Source organism: Oncorhynchus nerka, linkage group LG10 (genome assembly GCF_034236695.1).
Source record: "Oncorhynchus nerka isolate Pitt River linkage group LG10, Oner_Uvic_2.0, whole genome shotgun sequence".
In the NCBI taxonomy this organism is placed as follows: Eukaryota; Metazoa; Chordata; class Actinopteri; order Salmoniformes; family Salmonidae; genus Oncorhynchus; species Oncorhynchus nerka.
This window is the reverse complement of record NC_088405.1, coordinates 73423696-73445957: the sequence shown is the minus strand read 5'-3', so window position 1 is coordinate 73445957 and position 22262 is coordinate 73423696. Positions and strand designations below refer to the sequence as shown.

Here is a 22262-nt window from a genome sequence, read left to right as displayed (position 1 = left end):
TAATGAAAGAGAAATGTTCTGTCCAGCTCAAAGGCGGTCTGGCATCTCCAATCTATTCAGCAGCACAGCGATTAGGAGGCAGACTGCCTAAAACGTTGACAGTCATTAAGATGAGATCAGAAATTAGCACGACAGTGAGAAAGTAGAGGGCACATGTAATACATGTGATCTCACCAGTGTAGGCCTTGGGATGACCTTCCCATAACTCCAATTTCCCCCCTGAAATGACATCAACAGGGATCAAATATTAACATATATTAGTTCTAAATGTCAAGGTGCATAACCATTTCTTTATATAATATTATTGAATACAAATGTCAGATGCTGTTGAATTTACCATGTCAGTTGCTGTTGATGGACAGTTGTTATCACTGAGGCGCGGAATGAGTTTGGCATGATGTTTACTGTTGTCATCATCAGGCTCTAGCAACACTGGATGCACTGATTTCAAATACTGATACATTGGTGAATCTGCAGGTTTTTGGATTGTAATCCAAGGGGTGGAAATATTCTTCACGTCCTTCATTGGATCCCCATCTCGAGATCCCATAGTGAATAAATCAGCAGGAAGTGGGCCCTCCTGCTTGCTGCTTTGGTCTCCATCCATTCCCTGGCCATCCCCCTCCTTATCCTTCCCCTGACCCCTGTTGAAGAACTCCCATAGGGGGCGCCGTAGAGGAGGGGTGGAGGGCTCCTCTGAGTCTGTGTCTGTGTCGGAGTAACCGCTGGACTGCAGGCGCTCGCTGACCGACTGCAGCAGGGACAGGATGGACAAAGAGGAGGATGAGGCTAGCTGCTCCATCCCTACACCTCCGCTCAGACTCCTCAGCTCCTCTGTGGCCGGGGGCACCATGAGGCCCCTGTCCTCCTGCGACAGGCCCCCCTCTGCCTCGCTGCGAAGACTGTCCTCCTCCACGATGGGAGACAGGGAGAAGGGGTAGGCCTTGGCCCGCCGTACCGTGGGGCTCAGCATGGGGCCTGTGTCATTGACGAACACCGCATCCGTCTCCTCCTCCTCATCAATGATGGAGAAACCACTTGCCTCCATGTCATGGAAGGCAAGATGGGGGACAGGGAGGAGGGGGAGGAGAGGTTCCAGGCCTGGGGCTCTCCGGCTTCCTGTAGCATGGAGCCCAGCTAGCCTGCTGCCCAGGTCCTGGTGAAACCCTGCCATAACTGCTGCGGCTGAACCTGCACCACTGTGTCCCGGTGTTTCGTAGTCCTGACTCTGCTGCTGCAGAGAGATGTTGCATCGATACGCGCTCACTGAACTCAACTGTGGCCTGTCCTCATTACTGGAGTCAGTAGCTGAATTAGACACAAGGCCCTCTGAGGTGCTCAGGTCCTTGGGGAGTCTCCTTGAGAAAGAGGGGTCCATGCTGATGGTGCCTGTTGTTCTGCAGTGGGCCTCATCTTCTTCACCCCCAGAGTCAGAGCCCTCTGAGAACACAGAGGCTAAGTAAGTCTCAACCAGTACAAAGTTTTGATCCCCACTGACCGGGATGTCATTCAGCCCATTCAGCCCAACTTTCAATGATATTTCAGGGCCGCTCTCTTGGCCGTCATCACAAAGCATTATACAGGAATCAGGCTTCTGACTTATAGCATGTCTGACTTGAGAGGGTTCTAGTGAGTTTGGGGTGTGTTTTGGTCTGGCTGACATGAGGTTTGCCTCAGAATTGCCCTTAGCTTCATATTTGGAACTTTTCCTAAGCAGATCAGGCTCAGGAAATGCTGTTTGGGTTCTCAGGTAAGTATTGTCATTCAGAGTGCTTCTGAGCTTATTGGCACTTTCCGAGTTATTGGACACAGAAGCATGACCATATTGAGCATTACCGTCTTGTTTAGGACTATGTCTATTGCTTTCGATATCATCTTTGGCTACGTGGACTGCGACGTCTCCTACCTGTGTTTCTTTAACGCCTAGCACCTCGTTACAACCATTGTCCCCTGAAGTGCAGATCACTTGATCTTTGTTTTCATTAGTTATCCCTGAGACAGACTCATACTCAAGACCCGCTCTCATTATTTGAATAATATCTCCGTTATCACCATAGAGACCTGGTTTCTCGAAGGACACTCCACCGCCCAAGAGAGGAAACACATCTTTCTGGTGCTTATTACCACTGTATTCAGATTCAATAGGATCATTTGGCTGGGAATCCTCTTCCCCTCGCGGTTTCTCATTAGCATTAGCATCCATTAGCCGTTGACCTTTGACCAGTAGGTGAAGACCAGTGCCTTTGGTCCCCTCGGCACAGTGTTCTCCCTGCCTGTGGTCTGAGACACCGATGGTGGGGGCACTGCTCTCACAGGCCGGCCCAGGGCTGCTCCTGATGTCAGTGTCCGAGCCTGCGATAGACTCGTACCCTGAGGAGGGGGTGGACCTGGGGCCCTCCGATAGAGGGTTGGGGTTTAATGAGAGAGTCTGTTCTGCCGGGATGGCATCCCCCCTCTCTGAAGGCTCTACCTCCACCAGCTTATCCGTCTCGAAGGACCGATCCACGTCCTCCTCCTCCACTCTGCCTACGGGTAGGACCAGGTAATTCTCCTCACTGGCCTTCTGGAGCACTTCACCCTCCTCCAACTCAGAGGATTCGACTCTCTCCAGGGCCGCTAGAGCATTCTTCAAAATGTTATCCACCATCATTTTAGACTCCAAATGAAGGGCCTCCTCAAACAGATTGTCTGGAGGACCAACGTCCCCCTCCTCCTTCTCTGACTCAAAGCAGTGCAGTCCAGCACCAGGGCCTGTAGCCAGAGCATCCCCAGAATCTGAGTGCCTAGTTGCTGGAATGGGTCCCTGGCTTTCGGTTGTTGATAAAAGCGAGGCAGACGGTGAAATGGGATGCGGAGCCAGCTGGCCTCCATCACCATCGGAAACAGCGGCAGGCAGATGTGTGTGCTGTGCAGTCCCCACGGCGCCTGGCCACGCAGCAGCAAATGAAGGTGACCCAGTCTGAAAACAGTGTGCAGATACGGTTTCTATCTGCTCACTTAGCCCTGTGTCTCTGTCCCCATCTGTGTCCCTGTTCGTATCCTCGCTGGCCATCTCTGCATGAGTAATTTTATCCCGTGGGCTCAGCTCTCCACTGTGGGTCTCACTGACTGCTGTACTAGTCCTGGCATCAGCAGAGTCCTCTGTGGGTGCGGGAGGGAAGCATGTGACGGAACCAATCCCAGAGAGAGAATCCTTGGCCTGGCCTCCTACAGTAGCCAGGGTTGCCTCTCCAGATGAAGGGAAGGCACTTTGACTCACAGCCCTTTCTGCTGTCTGTGTTGTTAGTGGAATGTGACTAGACTCAGGTCCAGTTGGACACAAAACAGAGTCTGTTTCCGAAGTCCAAGCTCCTCTCTGATTGGTTTCTGAGGTTGTAGCTCCAATCTGATTTGTCGATACAGTCTGAATGTCACTTTGTTTTGAAATGGCGAGTTCTAAAGTGGAGTGTGTCACCGCACCCAAGATGCTGCCCTCTACACCTGAATTGGGGGATTCCACCTGCACCTGGTGCCTCCGCCTTATTCTGCGTTTGTCCCTCTGGCCACGGTATGTCCCGTATGTCACCACAGGCGGACAGGCCAGGGCCAGGCGCCGCTGATGCTCATCCACCGCCTCTTCAACTTCACTCAATGGCCTGCTGTCTGCCACTGCTTTACCCTCTCGGCATCCTCCCCTGTGGCCTTCCGCCTGAGTCTCCTCCAAGGCTCTGTTCCTAATACACAGAGAGACAAGGTGAATTAGAATACAGACAAGGACACACATATTCCCTCAGTGCTGCTTTGGGTGAGGAGAAGGGGGTTAGGTGATTCATACATACCCAACCGTTCAAAAGTTAGGGATCACTTAGAAATGTCCTTGTTTTTGAAACAAAAGCACATTTTAGTGTAGACATTGTTAATGTTGTAAATGACTATTTTAGCTGGAAACGGCTGATTATTTATGGAATATCTACATAGGCGTACAGAGGCCCATTATCAGCAACCATCACTCACTCAAGCTCAAAATGGCCAGAAACAAAGCACTTTCTTCTGAAACTCGTCAGTCTATTCTTGTTCTGAGAAATTAAGGCTATTCCATGCGAGAATTTGCCAAGAAACTGAAGGTCTCGTACAAGGCTGTGTACTACTCCCTCCACAGAACAGCGCAAACTGGCTCTAACCAGAATAGAAAGAGGAGTGGGAGGCCCCAGTGCACAACTGGGCAAGAGGACAAGTACATTAGAGTGTCTAGTTTGAGAAACAGACGCCTCACAAGTCCTCAACTGGCAGCTTCATTAAATAGTACCCGCAAAACACCAGTCTCAACGTCAACAGTGAAGAGGCGACTCCGGGATGCTGGCCTTCTAGGCAGAGTTGCAAAGAAAAAGACATACCTCAGACTGGCCAATAAAAAGAAAACATTAAGATGGGCAAAATAACACAGACACTGGACAGAGGAACTCTGCCTAGAAGGCCAGCATCCCGGTGTTATTCTTTAAAAAATCAGTTATTCTTAAAAAAAATATATCTCCAGCTTGACTGCTAAAAAAGCCTTTCGTATAACAACGACAATGTCTAAATGGATTCTCCAAGAGGACTATAAATACAGTACATCAGTGGAGGCTCCTCAGAGGAGTAAGGGGAGGACCATCCTCCTCAGTGAACTTCATAAAAAATAAAAGTTATCCTTTTTAGATAAAACTATACTAAATATATACACATTTGACCAAATAATTGATTAAAACACACTGTTTTGCAATGAAGGTGTCACAATCATCGTGGTAATCATACTCGGACCAAGGCGCAGCGTGCGTAGAGTTCCACATGTTTAATTTATGAAACTCACCAAAACAATACAGAAACAAACTAAACGTGAAGCTAATGGCGTGCTCACTGGCAACTAACCAGAAAACAAGATCCCACAAAACCCCAGTGGGAAAAGGCTGCCTAAATATGATCCCCAATCAGAGACAACGATAGACAGCTGCCTCTGATTGGGAACCATACCAGGCCAACATAGAAATACAAAAACTAGAGTACCCACCCTAGTCACACCCCGACCTAACCAAATTAGAGAATAAAAGGCTCTCTAAGATCAAAGCGTGACAGAAGGTCTCCAGTAGCCTCAACGGCACTCTGTAGGGTAGCACCATGGTGTAGCCGGAGGACAGCTAGCTTCCGTCCTCCTCTGGGTACATTGACTTCAATACAAAACCTAGTAGGCTCTTGGTTCTCACCCCCTTCCATATACTTTCACAGTAATTCTGACAACTTCCGGAGGACGTCCTCCAACCTATTAGAGCTCTTGCAGCATGACCCCACATGTTGTCCACCCAATCAAAGGATCAGAGAATGAATGTAGTACTGAAAGCATAAGCTACAGCTAGCTAGCACTGCAGTGGCATAACATGTGGTGATTAGTTGACTCAAAGAGAGAGAAAGACAATAGTTTATTTGTAAGTCGCTCTGGATAAGAGCGTCTGCTAAATGACTTAAATGTAAATGTAAATGTAGTTTAACAGTTTTCAACAAATTAATTTCTTTAAAAAATGAAGGAGAAGCAAGAGAGAGCGAGAGATTGTCATTTTCTTTTTTTTCTGGTTTCACTTACTTAGCTAGCAAATGCAGCTGGCTAGTTTAGCTACTCAAACACCTGGCTCAAACAGAGGGATTCTATGCTAGCTAGCTGGCTATGACTATCCAACACAACACTAGAACTGTTCCAAGTTTTTTTTTTTTTTTTTTTTCACCTTTATTTAACCAGGTAGGCTAGTTGAGAACAAGTTCTCATTTGCAACTGCGACCAGGCCAAGATAAAGCATAGCAGTGTGAACAGACAACACAGAGTTACACATGGAGTAAACAATTAACAAGTCAATAACACCGTAGAAAAAAATGGGCAGTCTATATACAATGTGTGCAAAAGGCATGAGGAGGTAGGCGAATAATACAATTTTGCAGATTAACACTGGAGTGATAAATGATCAGATGGTCATGTACAGGTAGAGATATTGGTGTGCAAAAGAGCAGAAAAGTAAATAAATAAAAAACAGTATAAAAACAATATGGGAATGAGGTAGGTGAAAATGGGTGGGCTATTTACCAATAGACTATGTACAGCTGCAGCGATCGGTTAGCTGCTCGGATAGCTGATGTTTGAAGTTGGTGAGGGAGATAAAAGTCTCCAACTTCAGCGATTTTTGCAGTTCGTTCCAGTCACAGGCAGCAGAGTACTGGAACGAAAGGCGGCCAAATGAGGTGTTGGCTTTAGGGATGATCAGTGAGATACACCTGCTGGAGCGAGTGCTACGGATGGGTGTTGCCATCGTGAACAGTGAACTGAGATAAGGCGGAGCTTTACCTAGCATGGACTTGTAGATGACCTGGAGCCAGTGGGTCTGGCGACGAATATGTAGCGAGGGCCAGCCGACTAGAGCATACAAGTCGCAGTGGTGGGTGGTATAAGGTGCTTTAGTGACAAAACGGATGGCACTGTGATAGACTGCATCCAGTTTGCTGAGTAGAGTGTTGGAAGCCATTTTGTAGATGACATCGCCGAAGTCGAGGATCGGTAGGATAGTCAGTTTTACTAGGGTAAGCTTGGTGGCGTGAGTGAAGGAGGCTTTGTTGCGGAATAGAAAGCCGACTCTTGATTTGATTTTCGATTGGAGATGTTTGATGTGAGTCTGGAAGGAGAGTTTGCAGTCTAGCCAGACACCTAGGTACTTATAGATGTCCACATATTCAAGGTCGGAACCATCCAGGGTGGTGATGCTAGTCGGGCATGCGGGTGCAGGCAGCGATCGGTTGAAAAGCATGCATTTGGTTTTACTCGCGTTTAAGAGCAGTTGGAGGCCACGGAAGGAGTGCTGTATGGCATTGAAGCTCGTTTGGAGGTTAGATAGCACAGTGTCCAATGACGGGCCGAAAGTATATAGAATGGTGTCGTCTGCGTAGAGGTGGATCAGGGAATCGCCCGCAGCAAGAGCAACATCATTGATATATACAGAGAAAAGAGTCGGCCCGAGAATTGAACCCTGTGGCACCCCTATAGAGACTGCCAGAGGACCGGACAGCATGCCCTCCGATTTGACACACTGAACTCTGTCTGCAAAGTAATTGGTGAACCAGGCAAGGCAGTCATCCGAAAAACCGAGGCTATTGAGTCTGCCGATAAGAATATGGTGATTGACAGAGTCGAAAGCCTTGGCGAGGTCGATGAAGACGGCTGCACAGTACTGTCTTTTATCGATGGCAGTTATGATATCGTTTAGTACCTTGAGTGTGGCTGAGGTGCACCCGTGACCGGCTCGGAAACCAGATTGCACAGCGGAGAAGGTACGGTGGGATTCGAGATGGTCAGTGACCTGTTTGTTGACTTGGCTTTCGAAGACCTTAGATAGGCAGGGCAGGATGGATATAGGTCTATAACAGTTTGGGTCCAGGGTGTCTCCCCTTTGAAGAGGGGGATGACTGCGGCAGCTTTCCAATCCTTGGGGATCTCAGACGATATGAAAGAGAAGTTGAACAGGCTGGTAATAGGGGTTGCGACAATGGCGGCAGATAGTTTCAGAAATAGAGGGTCCAGATTGTCAAGCCCAGCTGATTTGTACAGGTCCAGGTTTTGCAGCTCTTTCAGAACATCTGCTATCTGGATTTGGGTAAAGGAGAACCTGGAGAGGCTTGGGCGAGGAGCTGCGGGGGGGGGGGGTGGAGCTGTTGGCCGAGGTTGGAGTAGCCAGGCGGAAGGCATGGCCAGCCGTTGAGAAGTGCTTATTGAAGTTTTCGATAATCATGGATTTATCGGTGGAGACCGTGTTACCTAGCCTCAGTGCAGTGGGCAGCTGGGAGGAGGTGCTCTTGTTCTCCATGGACTTCACAGTGTCCCAGAACTTTTTGGAGTTGGAGCTACAGGATGCAAACTTCTGCCTGAAGTCAAGGTAAGCTTTTGGTTTTATTAATTTATTGCCACCGTGGCCCACCGGTGTAACTGCTTACTGACTAAACACTAACATTACTGTGTGATTGTAGCAGGTTTACTTACACATTAGTTATATTAGCTATGTTGACTAGGATGTTACTTTAGCTAATATGGGGACAACGATGTATGCTGTGTGTAGCGGTTATGACATGGTTTGGCTTGGAAAGTTTTTTTCACCTGGTCACATACAGCTGATGTGTTGTGCATTGAAGTCTACAAAGGAAGGGAAAAGGTGAGAGGAGGAGGGTGCATAGAGGCGAGAAGGAATACAACATGGTGTTTACGCGTGATCATGGGTGTATTCATTCCGCCGATTCTGTTGAAAAATGTTTCTTAACCAGTTGCTCCTACCCTCTACTTTTTTGAACATTTTGTTAAAAATCGCGCAACATTTCAGCGCCCTGCTACTCATGCCAGGAATATAGTACGTTCATATGGTTAGAATGTGTGGATAGGAAACCCTCGGACGTTTTTAAAACTGGTTAAATCACGACTGTGGCTATAACATAACGTGCGTTACATCGGAAAGCGCAGGAAAACCTGATCACAGAAAATGGAAATAAATATCCTTGCGCCACTTCCAGCAATTGTTCACAGTGAGCCGAATTAGATAAGACCGAGCATTCAACTCCCACAGCATCCCCATGTTGTCTAGAGTCTTGTGAATTGAATCATCTTTGATTCTTGGTTGAACCGAAACAGGGGCACCACTTACCTCCAGTCTCCGCCCAGATCATTCTGGAAGAGCTCTCTCGTGAAATTTTTTCCAAGACGACAGCTAATGATTTTTACATCGCCTACGGATGATTTTTATCGCTTATTAACGTTTACTAATACCTAAAGTAGCATTACAAACGTATTTCGAAGTGTTTTGTGAAAGTTTATCGTCTACTTTTTGAATTTAAAAAAATGACGTTACGTTGTGAAATCGCTGTTTTTTTTGTTTATCACACAGTCTACATATAACGATATCTTGGCTTTATATGGCCCGATTTAATCGAAATAAAGACCCAATAGTGTTTATGGGACATCTAGGAGTGCCAACAAAGAAGATGGTGAAAGGTAATGACTGTTTTCTATTTTATTGTGCGGTTTGTGTAACGCCGAAATGCTAATTATTTTGTTTACGTCCCCTGCTGTGCTTTTGTGTTGTAGTGTATTGGTGCATGCTATCAGATAATAGCTTCTCATGCTGTCGCCGAAAAGCATTTTAAAAATCTGACTTGTTGCCTGGATTCACAACGAGTGTAGCTTTAATTCGATACCCTGCATGTGTATTTTAATGAACTTTTGAGTTTTAACTAATACTATTAGCATTTAGCGTAGTGCATTTGCATTTCCAGAGCTCTAGTTGGGACGCAAGCGTCCCAAGTAGAAGCACGAGGTTAAACGGAAGCAAACGAAACCGGGATAAACATACCTGAATTTGTCCAATAGAAACTCTCGTTTGCAACTGTTGGACTAATGATTACACCCTAGATAAGCTAGATGCAGGCAAGAGTGTGGAAAGCGGTATTGAATGTGTCACTGTCTGTCACCTCAAATATTTCTCTCGACCAGTATGAACCTACGTTGTAAACTTTAATTCGTAGGCTAGGTTGTAACAACATTTACATTTACATTTAAGTCATTTAGCAGACGCTCTTATCCAGAGCGACATACAAATTGGTGCGTTCACCTTATGACATCCAGTGGAACAGCCACTTTACAATAGTGCATCTAAATCTTTTAAGGGGGGGTGAGAAGGATTACTTTATCCTATCCTAGGTATTCCTTAAAGAGGTGGGGTTTCAGGTGTCTCCGGAAGGTGGTGATTGACTCCGCTGTCCTGGCGTCGTGAGGGAGTTTGTTCCACCATTGGGGGGCCAGAGCAGCGAACAGTTTTGACTGGGCTGAGCGGGAACTGTACTTCCTCAGTGGTAGGGAGGCGAGCAGGCCAGAGGTGGATGAACGCAGTGCCCTTGTTTGGGTGTAGGGCCTGATCAGAGCCTGGAGGTACTGAGGTGCCGTTCCCCTCACAGCTCCGTAGGCAAGCACCATGGTCTTGTAGCGGATGCGAGCTTCAACTGGAAGCCAGTGGAGGGAGCGGAGGAGCGGGGTGACGTGAGAGAACTTGGGAAGGTTGAACACCAGACGGGCTGCGGCGTTCTGGATGAGTTGTAGGGGTTTAATGGCACAAGCAGGGAGCCCAGCCAACAGCGAGTTGCAGTAGTCCAGACGGGAGATGACAAGTGCCTGGATTAGGACCTGCGCCGCTTCCTGTGTGAGGCAGGGTTGTACTCTGCGGATGTTGTAGAGCATGAACCTACAGGAACGGGCCACCGCCTTGATGTTAGTTGAGAACGACAGGGTGTTGTCCAGGATCACGCCAAGGTTCTTAGCGCTCTGGGAGGAGGACACAATGGAGTTGTCAACCGTGATGGCGAGATCATGGAACGGGCAGTCCTTCCCCGGGAGGAAGAGCAGCTCCGTCTTGCCGAGGTTCAGCTTGAGGTGGTGATCCGTCATCCACACTGATATGTCTGCCAGACATGCAGAGATGCGATTCGCCACCTGGTCATCAGAAGGGGAAAGGAGAAGATTAATTGTGTGTCGTCTGCATAGCAATGATAGGAGAGACCATGTGAGGTTATGACAGAGCCAAGTGACTTGGTGTATAGCGAGAATAGGAGAGGGCCTAGAACAGAGCCCTGGGGACGCCAGTGGTGAGAGCGCGTGGTGAGGAGACAGATTCTCGCCACGCCACCTGGTAGGAGCGACCTGTCAGGTAGGACGCAGTCCAAGCGTGGGCCGCGCCGGAGATGCCCAACTCGGAGAGGGTGGAGAGGAGGATCTGATGGTTCACAGTATCGAAGGCAGCCGATAGGTCTAGAAGGATGAGAGCAGAGGAGAGAGAGTTAGCTTTAGCAGTGCGGAGCGCCTCCGTGATACAGAGAAGAGCAGTCTCAGTTGAATGACTAGTCTTGAAACCTGACTGATTTGGATCAAGAAGGTCATTCTGAGAGAGATAGCGGGAGAGCTGGCCAAGGACGGCACGTTCAAGAGTTTTGGAGAGAAAAGAAAGAAGGGATACTGGTCTGTAGTTGTTGACATCGGAGGGATCGAGTGTAGGTTTTTTCAGAAGGGGTGCAACTCTCGCTCTCTTGAAGACGGAAGGGACGTAGCCAGCGGTCAGGGATGAGTTGATGAGCGAGGAGAGGTAAGGGAGAAGGTCTCCGGAAATGGTCTGGAGAAGAGAGGAGGGGATAGGGTCAAGCGGGCAGGTAACAACATCATGGTGGGTACATGGAAAACTTGAGTATCATGTAGTAGCCTAAACCTATTGCGGACAAGGAACGAGACAGGAACAGCGTCAGAATACAAGAAAACAAAGAGAAAAAACAATCCATGCAGCAGTCGGGAACAGAGCAGGGAACTGACAAATATAGGGGAGGAAATAAACAAGTGATGAGTGAGTCCAGGTGAGTCCAATAACGCTGATGTGCGTGACGAGGGAAGGCAGGTGTGCGTAATGGATGATAGGAGTGCGTGATGCAAGGCAGCCTGGCACCCTCAAGTGCCAGGGGGGGAAGAGCGGGAGCAGATGTGACACAAATTGATGTCAAAGCACTAATCAGGGTCGAGAAGGGAAACCAGGCTGGCTCATTCCTGCAACTTAGCCATGCTCCCACGTCCTGCTCACCAGCCAAATGGCTGAAACCATTCCAACCAGTGATGCTGTTCCAGCCCTGCCAGCATCTCGGACGCACAGGGACAAATCATTACAAACATTTCCCCTACATGCTGTGCTGTGCTGTGCTGTGCTGTGTGTGTGTGTGTGTGTGTGTGTGTGTGTGTGTGTGTGTGTGTGTGTGTGTGTGTGTGTGTGTGTGTGTGTGAGAGAGAGAGAGAGAGACAGAGATAGAGAGACAGAGAGAGAGAGAGAGCTCTAAAATAAGTTACTAGTAAATGTCCTATGGTAAGGCTTTCAAAGACATTCTGAACCTTCACAAGTCAATTGCTCTTGTGTTTTTAGTTTTGAGGTAACAAAATCATTTACAGTGCCTTCAGAAATTATTCAAACCTCTTGACTTATTCCGCATTATGTTGTGTTACAGCCTGAATTTAAAATGAATTAAATAGATGTTCTTTCCTCAAACGTCAGCATCCACAACAGTTAAATGATAAAGTAGTTGGCAGAATAAGTGTGAAACCATCAGCCCTATCCAGCCCTATCCACCTGCCTGCATCCTCCCTCCCCACTCGGAAACGATGCCTCCCATTCTCGCTGACGATAATTATAATGCTATAACTTCTAATAGTAACTGTATCCACTGGTTAAATGGGAGAGAGTGAGCTTGTTGCCATCTTAGAGCTAAAAAATATTTTTCCGCAGTGCTGCCTGCCAGCAGTAATCTTCTCTGATTGATTAAGAGATTTAAGGGGCTATCATCGCTAAGTAACATAATTAGGGCTGTCCCTGACTAAAAAACATTTTGGTCAACCAAGAATCTTCCTTTCTTTGACCAATCAAAATGTTTAAATGTGTATTTTTTCATTTATTGACGCATCCTATTTATTTGAATCAAATCAACTATATGCAATGAGCTTGTCTGATGCTTTAAGCAAACTTTGTTATTAAATAATTAAGACACAAATGACTAGAGGGAGTCTGACCGCAATTGATCTGATTGTGCCGGGCCTGCCTCAGACTTCCTGCGCTGTGTTAAAAAAAAGACAGCGAGTGACTGTGTGACTAGCATCCATTGTTTCTCTCTCCTTACTGCTGCAACGAACACCACAGGACAACCACAGAACAACAGTGTGTATCAAGCTGTCCGTGTTGCTGAAGCTGCAACATAATTACAGTAATTTCTGACTGAAAAGTTATGTAACCGAAATCCCTAATTTGTTTACGAAAAACATCCCGTATTCTCTCAACCCTTGCTTTCTTTACGTGACACATGTATGCATGGCATGCACGTGACCAATAGGGCCTGACCTTTAGCATATCATAATAACATCAATAAACTGGATATAACAAACTCTGAACACAGTAACACATGTGACAGTAAAACAGATGCAGAGGACGTGACAAATAAACTTGAAACGGGGGAATGTTTACTGGTTGCTCAGGAGGTAAAGGGGAAGTCAGACGTGTGGAATACATTTGACTAGTGGAAAATACTGGAGATCAAGAAAAAGGTAAGGAGGAAGCACTGCATGCATATTATGTGTGCCAAACAGGTGATGTTAAATTACAATAGGTTATAATTTTTCTGACTGGTTGGAACAATGTAAAAACACAAAATAAATTCTATGCGCACAAGATTTTTTTCTAACGTTTTAAGCTTTTATTACAGCAAAGACTAAAAACAGTCGCATTCAATCGTGAAGGAATGAACGGTTTAGGCCTATTTATTGTTTATGCTAATTAGGCCTATTCAATGGTCGCTTTAAAAAAAAAAATGTATGTGATAACATGAACAAATAAATTATTGATTGATACAGTAGCCTATATAAGTATTGAAATACTGGCCTAAGTAAGTTACGGTATTAAGACTAAACAGGATGCGCTCTTAGGGCTACAGCTTGGTGGTGGTTATACAAGGGTGCTATACTATGCCTACTAATGATAATGACATTACTTTTTATTATAATGATGATCATAATAGTAATAGTAATAATAACAATAAGCAGGAGATCAAGGAAAACTGAGGTTTATTATGATTATTATTATTATAAACATAATTTTCCGGACAATTTGGAACAGTGTAAACACTAAATTAATTATAAATAATACCAGAGAGGCTGTTCTAACAAAAAAAGTGTAAAGCCTTTATAAGAGCATAGCAAAGATTAAAAACAGTCACATTTGTGAAATTGTTTATCTGACATGTGGTTGCGTGAGGCTTGGTGCTCACAGAATCAGTAGGCTATAAAACAAACTCAAACAGGCAACAGAAGCAGAATCTGTCTTATTTCTGCAGATATATACATTTTTTGTGATTTATAAAGCCAGGCACATTTAACAGTTAGGCTATTGATTATTGACCTAATTAATTTGGAGTTTCCGCTCTCCTCACTTTTCTAAAACAATTAATAAGGCAAGGGCTGTTTTCTCGTCTCTTAACTCTTCTGCTGCCTCCGCCGCATTGTTCTCAACACCAATATGCTGGTTAACCTTGCTATTATGCACATAGCAACATGGTCTAGGAAAAGGCGCCAATTCAACAGCGCACTGACGTGTTTCAGAACCGCCAAAAGCAACCACTATCCAACGCGGGAGAAAGCGCATTTGTTATAAAATAATATTATTTTTATTTGTGTTCCTACATAGTATAACCATATACAATTTCAGTAGCACGTCTTAGACTGATGGACTGTACCATCCCCACAGCCTCCACAATGGATCAGTCCACTCAGACAGGCGCAAATCAGACAGGTACGCCATGACTTTATTTTATTTGATAAAAAATGTTGCGTTTGCTCAACTAAAGAAATCTTGGTTGACCAACAGCCTATCGAGCAAACAATCAAGCAGTTTACTTCATTGGGTCACCCCTAAATATAACAGATGCAAAGCATTGAATATTTAAATGAATGCATTTCTAAATAAATGTTGGAACATTGCCCCAGAAGCATTTAACTGCAGAGCACTCCCACATCATATGAAGGAATGTGCCTACTGTACCTGATGTAGGGGACACAGTGAACAGTTTTGGCCAATTTCATCATAAAATGTTTCCTTGGTGTTAAATACAGTCTGTGAACAAACTTAAAATGTATAAATTGATGGTTCAGATTACGGGATGCCAAGGTCATATTTTTCCATATTCTGATCCAGTTAAAGGGTTGTTCAGATTCAATTAGATCTGTGGACCATACTTTTTTATTGGCTAGCTCAGAATATGATCTTTCCAAAACTTGTTTATATATTATAGAGATCAGTTATTCAGGAGCCCAGATCATTTATTTATAAGTCCATCATTGGATGGTTTGGTAGTTGGGTTTCCCAAGGGAATCCATAGGCCAGGATAGCTGATCTAAATTGTAAATATTATTGTGAAATATTGATTATGGGCATGCCATTTTGATTCCAAGTTACATTGTTTTAAAATTCTGTGCCATATAGAAATTGTGTGAACAATAATAGGACCAAAGCATAGTTTACAGTTTAAGGGATATATCAGTGAAGGCCACCTCTTCCTGGGCAATAGGAGATCATAGGAGATCATCATATTTCTCTCTATACTCAGCCAGGGTCAGAAGAACCATGTCTAAACCAATTTAGGATGGGGCGAAATGCTAGTGCCTGGAAATACAATTAATTAATTATTTAATTAATTTGGTATGGATAGTCCTCCTACGTATTTCCCTCTTTGTAAATTTGATAATTTTATCCGTGATCGTTTACCTTGCCATATACATTTAGAAACAGCACTATGAATTTGATCCCAATAGCCAGAAGGGGGCACCATGGAAAGCACTGAACTACAGAAACTTAGCTGTGGCAATATATTCATTTTGACAAATATTCTGCAGATTAAAGCAACTAGGACATTATTCCATCTACTGAAGTTGGATTGAATTGATTTGAGCGTTCTGTTAAAGTTTCTGGCAATGGTTTTATGTAAGTGTGTCTTCCATCACATGTACACTAATGAGATGCTATTGAGTCCACACTACTACACTGTCTGAGCCAAGGACTACATGCTTTCTGGTAAGTTTTGACTACAATACTGGGTGGGGTGAATATACAGTATTTTATATGACATACAGTACATGATTTTTAGTAGTAAATAGTATCCTACAGCATTTCTAACTTGTTAACAATTTAATTTTAAAACATGTATCTTACAAAATAGTTGTTTAATCTAACGGCTTAATTATTTATCTGCACATGGAATTGTATTTATTTTTGTATTTTTTTCTTCTAATCTTTACAGGAAAATGCCTCGGGCACTATCTGATGTGTGGAGACATTTCACTGCAGCTAATGTAGAAGGAAAAGCTGTGTACATTTGCAAATACTGTGCCAAATCATATGTGAAGAATGCAACAAAGATGCAGAATCATCTGGCCAAGTTCATACAGTTCCCTCAGTGCTCACAACAAGCAACCTCTGACAAAAGTCACTCTACTTATACTTCACAATGGGAAGTATAACTTGCGACAGTTTCTTTATTCCTGATAAAATAAAGTGCTATCCAATCTCGTAACTTAATGTGATGTATACGGTAATAGAGTAGACTTTTTTTTAATGTTCTAATTCAAGAATGATTGACAATAAATCATTCTAATCAAATTAAAATGTTGATGTAAAATAATGAGTTCATTACCTGAATGCATCTCTATAGCCTGTAGGTGTTAACAAAATATTCATACAAATATGATTAGGCCTCTCATAGACTAGGCCTTGTAGAAAGAGGGTCAATCAAGTTAGGTCTGTGTCACGCCCTGACCTTAGAGAGCCGTTTTATTTCTCTATTTGGTTAGGTCAGGGTGTAATGTGGGGTGGGCATTCTATGTTCTGTTTTTCTATGATTTTGTATTTCTATGTTGTGGCCGGGTATGGTTCTCAATCAGGGACAGCTGTCTATCGTTGTCTCTGATTGGGAACCATACTTAGGTAGCCCTTTCCTCCTTTCTTTGTGGGAAGATGTCTTTGTTTGTGGCACTATATCGTTAAGCATCATGGTTGTTTTTGTATTGTTTATTGTTTTTGTCGACATCATCCTAAATAAAAAGGAATATGTACGCTCACCATGCTGCACTTTGGTCCGCTTCTTACGACGCCGTGAAAGAACGTCCCACCACCAAAAAACCAAGCAGCGTGGGAAGGAGAACTGGACATGGGAGGAGATCCTTGCCGGAAGGGATCGCCTGCCGTGGAAGCAGGGGGAAGCATTGAGGAAGGCGGAGGCAGCGAGTAAAGGGGCCCAGCGTTACGAGGGAACACGGTTAGCAAGGAAGCCAGAGAGGCAGCCCCCCCAAAAAATGGGGGGGGGCACACGAGGAGATTGGCTGAGTCAGGTTGGAGACCTGAGCCAACTCCTTGTGCTTACCGTGGCGAGCGTCGTACTGGTCAGGCACCGTGTTATGTGGTGGAGCGCACGGTGTCTCCAGTGCACGTTCACAGCCCGGTGCGCTACATCCCAGCTACCCACATCTGCCGGGCTAGGGTGAGCATCCAGCCAGAAAGGGTTGTGCCAGCTCTAAGCTCGAGACCTCCAGTGCACCTCCACGGCCCAGTGTATCCGGTGCCTCTGCTAAGGACAATGCCTCCTGGTGAGTCCTGTGCCTGCGCCCAGAACTAAGCCTCCTGTATGCCTCCCCAGCCTGGTAAGTCCTGTGCCTGCTGCCAGAACCAGGCCTCCTGTATGTCTCCCCAGCCTGGTGAGCCCTGTGGCAGCTCCACGTACCAGACTGCCCATATGTCTTCTCACTCCAGTGATGATCCATGGCAAGAAGCCTCCAATGATGATCCATGGCAAGAAGCCTCCAGTGATGAGCCATGGCACGAAGCCTCCAGTGATGAGCCATGGCACGAAGCCTCCAGTGATGATCCATGGCACGAAGCCTCCAGTGATGATCCATGGCACGAAGCCTCCAGTGATGATCCATGGCACGAGGCCTCCAGTGATGAGCCATGGCATGAGGCCTCCAGTGATGATCCATGGCACGAAGCCTCCAGTGATGATCCATGGCACGAAGCCTCCAGTGAGGAGTCATGGCACGAAGCCTCCAACGACAGTCCCCAGTCCGGAGCCTCCAGCGACGGCCTCCAGTCCGGAGCCTCCAGTGACGATCCCCAGTCCGGGGCCCGCAACAAGGGTGCCCAGTCCTGGGTCGGCGGCGAGGGTCACCACACCAGAGGCGCCACCAAAGCGGGGTGAGCCAGAGGTGGAGCGGGGTCTACGTCCCGCACCAGAGCCACCACCGCGGATAGATGCCCACCCGGACCCTCCCCTATAGGTTCAGGTTTTGCGGCCGGAGTCCCTCCTTTCTTTGTGGGAAGTTGTCTTTGTTTGTGGCACTATAGCCTTAAGCTTCACGGTTGTTTTTGTATTGTTTATTGTTTTTGTCGACGTCATCCTAAATAAAAAGGAATATGTACGCTGACCACGCTGTGCTTTGGTCCGCTTCTTACGACGGCCGTGACAATCTGCCAAATTAATGTAGCATTGTAAAAAATACATAAATCCAGCCATAGAGTATAGCCTATCTTCACCAAAATAATTTTTAAAATTTATAACATGCATAATTAGAAGCACCAAGCAAGCGTGACTAAATTCGAGCCCAGTAACTTTGCTCACCGCATCCTCCTTCGATTGTCTCCTCTGGTTGTCACGAAAAGCCCCCACCTTGGGGTCAGTTGATCACATCATTGTTGAGCTGCTGATCTGCACGAAGTGAGTGTGTGCCACTGGCGATGTACATTGCTGGACATGCTAGCTGTTCTCGGCGGCGCATCATCATTTCAAACACATTCCATCTTGGTGTTATCGGTTGGCCTACTACTTCTGGTAGTACCAGTAAAATGTAAGTTATGAATCGCAAATCACCATAGAGCTGACACACTTTGATTTCATCAATCATTTTGACTTCAATTTGGTTGTCCAAAATACTATCAGCTTGCAATGCATCTTCGCTGATGAATGCCCTGATCTCTGACCAGTCAATTGGTTCAATGACATTGTTTCGTCTATTAAATCGCTTCTAATAGACCTGAAAATGATCCATTAACCATTAATTTAACTGACTGTTTGTTTATAAGGAGGGACGTCCCACGTTTAACCTGGACACATAAATAGTAGGAATTTGTGCTTGCTTCAGCCATGACGGCATGAGAGAGAAATGAAACATCTGCACATCACCTGCAGGTGCAAGCGTGTGTGTTTCACTGTCCAATCAGAGGCTCGAACATGATCTGAGCGTCTGATCTGAGGCTCTTTTGTCTCTTGCGCATCAACTTGGGACAGCCTCAAGGGAGAGTGGACAGTGCATTATAAACAAAGCGCTGCATATATTGCCCCAAAAAATAACACATCTTCAACAGTGAAGAGGCGACTCCGGGATGCTGGCCATCTAGGCAGAGTTGCAAAGAAAAATACATATCTCAGACTGGCCAATAAAAAGAAAAGATTAAGATGGGCAAAAGAACACAGACACTGGACAGAGGAACTCTGCCTAGAAGACCAGCATCCCGGAGTCGCCTCTTCACTGTTGATGTTGAGACTGGTGTTTTTCACATACTATTTAATGAAGCTGCCAGTTGAGGACTTGAGAGGTGTCTGTTTCTGGTAATGAGCCTCTGGAAGCCTATGTAGTTCATTCGCAAAAAATATGCCGTTTCCAGCTACAATAGTCAATTACAACATTAACAATGTCTACACTGTATTACTGATCAATTTGATGTTATTTCAATGGACAAAAAATTTGCATTTCTTAAATAAAAAAAAAGACATTTCTAAGTGACCTCAAAGTTTTGAACATTAGTGTATGTTTTCTCAGGTTATGGTCAATAATATCAAAGGCTGCACTGAAATAGCATTGTATTTGGTCAAACACAACAATTTGCGAAGAGCAGTTTGCCAACAACTTGGCAGAGGTTGAAGAATTTGAAAAATACTCATGTGCAAATATTGTACAATCCAGGTGTGCAAAGTCCTTCGAGACTTACCCAGATCGCTGCCAAAGGTGATTCTAACATGTATTGACTCAGGGGTGTGAATACTTACGTAAATTAGATATTACTGCATTTCATTGTCAATAAATTTCCACGTTCCTCACACACTAAGAACGTTCTAATGAAAAGGTTCCTATTCAGGCCCCAAAAGACAAGTTTTTTTAGAACGTTGTTTGATGCTTCTACTATGAAGCGGGGCTAAATGAGAAGGTCATGAATGAGTCACAGGTCTGCCAGCAGTCACGAGCTCAGTCACGCGCATTCACATGAGAGGTAGATCCCGTTCAATTGCTTTGCTACAGACAATGGAATTCTCTGGTTGGAACACTATTGAACATTTATGATAAAAACATCCTAAAGATTGATTCTATACATCGTTTGATAGGTTTCTACGACCAGTTATATAACTTTTTGGAATTTTCGTCCGACCTTTCCGCTGGAAGTTGCACGCGCGTTTCGATTTGTTTACCAAACTCCCAAACAAAAGGAGGTATATGGACATAAATTATGAACTGTAACGAACAAATCAAACATTTATTGTGGAACTGGGATTCCTGGGAGTACATTCTGATGAAGATCATCAATGGTATGTGAATATTTATAATGCTATTTCTGACTAATGTTGACTGCGCAACAGGTCGGATATTTATTTTGTCTGGTTCGGGCTCTGAGCTCCGTACTCAGATTATTGCATGGTATGCTTTTTCCGTAAAGTTTTTTTTATAAATCTGACACAGCGGTTGCATTAAGGAGAAGTTTATCTAAAGTTCCATGCATAACAGTTGTATTTTCATCAACATTTATAATGATTATTTCTGTAAATTGATGTGGCTCTCTGCAAAATCACTGCATGTTTTGGAACTACTGAACATAACACACCAATGTAAAATTACATTTTTGGATATAAATATGCACTTTATCGAACAAAACATACATCTATTGTGTAAAATGAAGTCCTATGAGTGTCATCTGTTGAAGATCACCAAAGGTTAGTGATTAATTTTATCTCTATTTGTGCTTTTCGTGACTCCTCTCTTTGGCTGGAAAAATGGCTGGGTTTTTCTGTGACTTGGTGGTGACCTAACATAATCGTGTGTGCAGCTTTCGCTGTAAAGCATTTTTGAAATCAGACACTGTGGCTGGATTAACCCTTTCATGCGTGAGTTCCAAATATCTCTAACGGTCGCCCCAGCGTGAGTTTTTTTATGCACGTGATGTTAGAATGTTCTCTCCATTCCAGAATGTGATTGATACGTAACAGTACATTTTATCCGCGCTGCCCTCAAACTAAAGCACGCAGCCTGTTTATATTTATAGGTTGTTTTAACTTCAATTTCAAATGATTTTCAAACAAGTTTTATTTTCTAAAAACAGTTTGAATTTAGGTGTGTTCCGCCTCCTCATACTTTCACATAAAAATAGTCATTTTTACTTTTGCGGATAATTACATTTTTGGGACATTTCTGACACGGACAAAATTCCCCAAGCACTTCCCAATTGTTTGTGCATTTGCTCATCTCCCATCAGAACAGGATCTGCACACGTGTTCACATTTTCTATTCCACATTTCTATTGTAGCGTACTGTATGTATGGAGCATAATATATTTGTGTATATTCTTTATCACCGCGGACGCGTGAGGTAACGTTACTCATTTTATAACCTTTATGGTGTTATAGTCAATCGTGCTTATGTAGCCACATTCTTCTATTAGCTCTGTAAAACAATGCTAAATGCGTCAGAGAAGTATTATCTTGTGTTGCATTTTGAAGCTACCATGGCCTTATGACTCTCAAGTGGTGCAGCGGTCAAAGGCACAGCACATCAGTACTAGAGGTGTCACTACAGACTCCCTGGTTCAAATCCAGGCTGCGTTTCCATCAAAGAAAGTGCCTTATTACGTTATAATAGTTATAATAATAGTTTCCGTATGCCGTTTCTGCTGTAGCTGTAGATCATAATATATTCCTTATAACTGCGGACACGTGAGGTAACGTTACACATTTTATAACCTTTATGGTGTTATTGTCAATCATGCTTACCTAGCTACATTATTCTATTAGCTCTGTAAAACAATGCTAGTTGCGTCAGAAAACTTTTAGCTTGTGTTGTATTTTGAAGCTACCCTGGCCTTATGACTCCCAAGTGGCGCAGCGGTCTATGGCACTACAGACACCCTGGTTCAAATCCAGGCTGTATCACAACTGGCTGTGATAGGGAGTCCCATAGTGCAGCGCACAATTGGCCCAGCGTTGTCCGAGTTTGGCCGGTGTAGGCCATCATTGTAAATAATAATTTGTTCTTAAATTACTTGCCTAGTTAAATAAATAAAAAATATGACCATGGTTTTGTTTATTTGGTCTATTCAGCATAGCTCTGTTCTGCCCTGCCTTGCCCCCTGTGGAGCTCAAAAGTTAGTTTCTTACTGTTATAACTCAAATCTGTGATTTTGTCAATGCAATAAACAATTTTTTTATAGCAGTGTTTATTATGTTACTTCTTTGTAGTATTGTTTTATTGCTATATCCTTATATTGTATTCTAATGAATAATTCCTCTTTATTCTGTACTTTCAGAAACCATAAACATTATTTGCCAATATCATAACTGGAGCTGGACATCTTTGGAGCTGA

The 22262-nt window shown here is 44.5% G+C and overlaps 1 protein-coding gene across 3 annotated transcripts in view; it reads right to left on the bottom strand.

The window, feature by feature from the left end:
• Positions 1-22262, bottom strand: part of LOC115135978 (uncharacterized) — a 98688-nt gene that overhangs the window by 28186 nt on the left and 48240 nt on the right. For all 3 annotated transcript variants that reach the window (XM_065023733.1, XM_029671260.2, XM_029671259.2), the window contains exons 4-5: positions 338-3713; positions 175-219 (exon numbers count right to left, since the gene is read on the bottom strand). In XM_065023733.1, the coding sequence (XP_064879805.1) occupies positions 175-219; positions 338-3713 (3421 nt within the window). The remainder of the gene's footprint in view (positions 1-174; positions 220-337; positions 3714-22262) is intronic.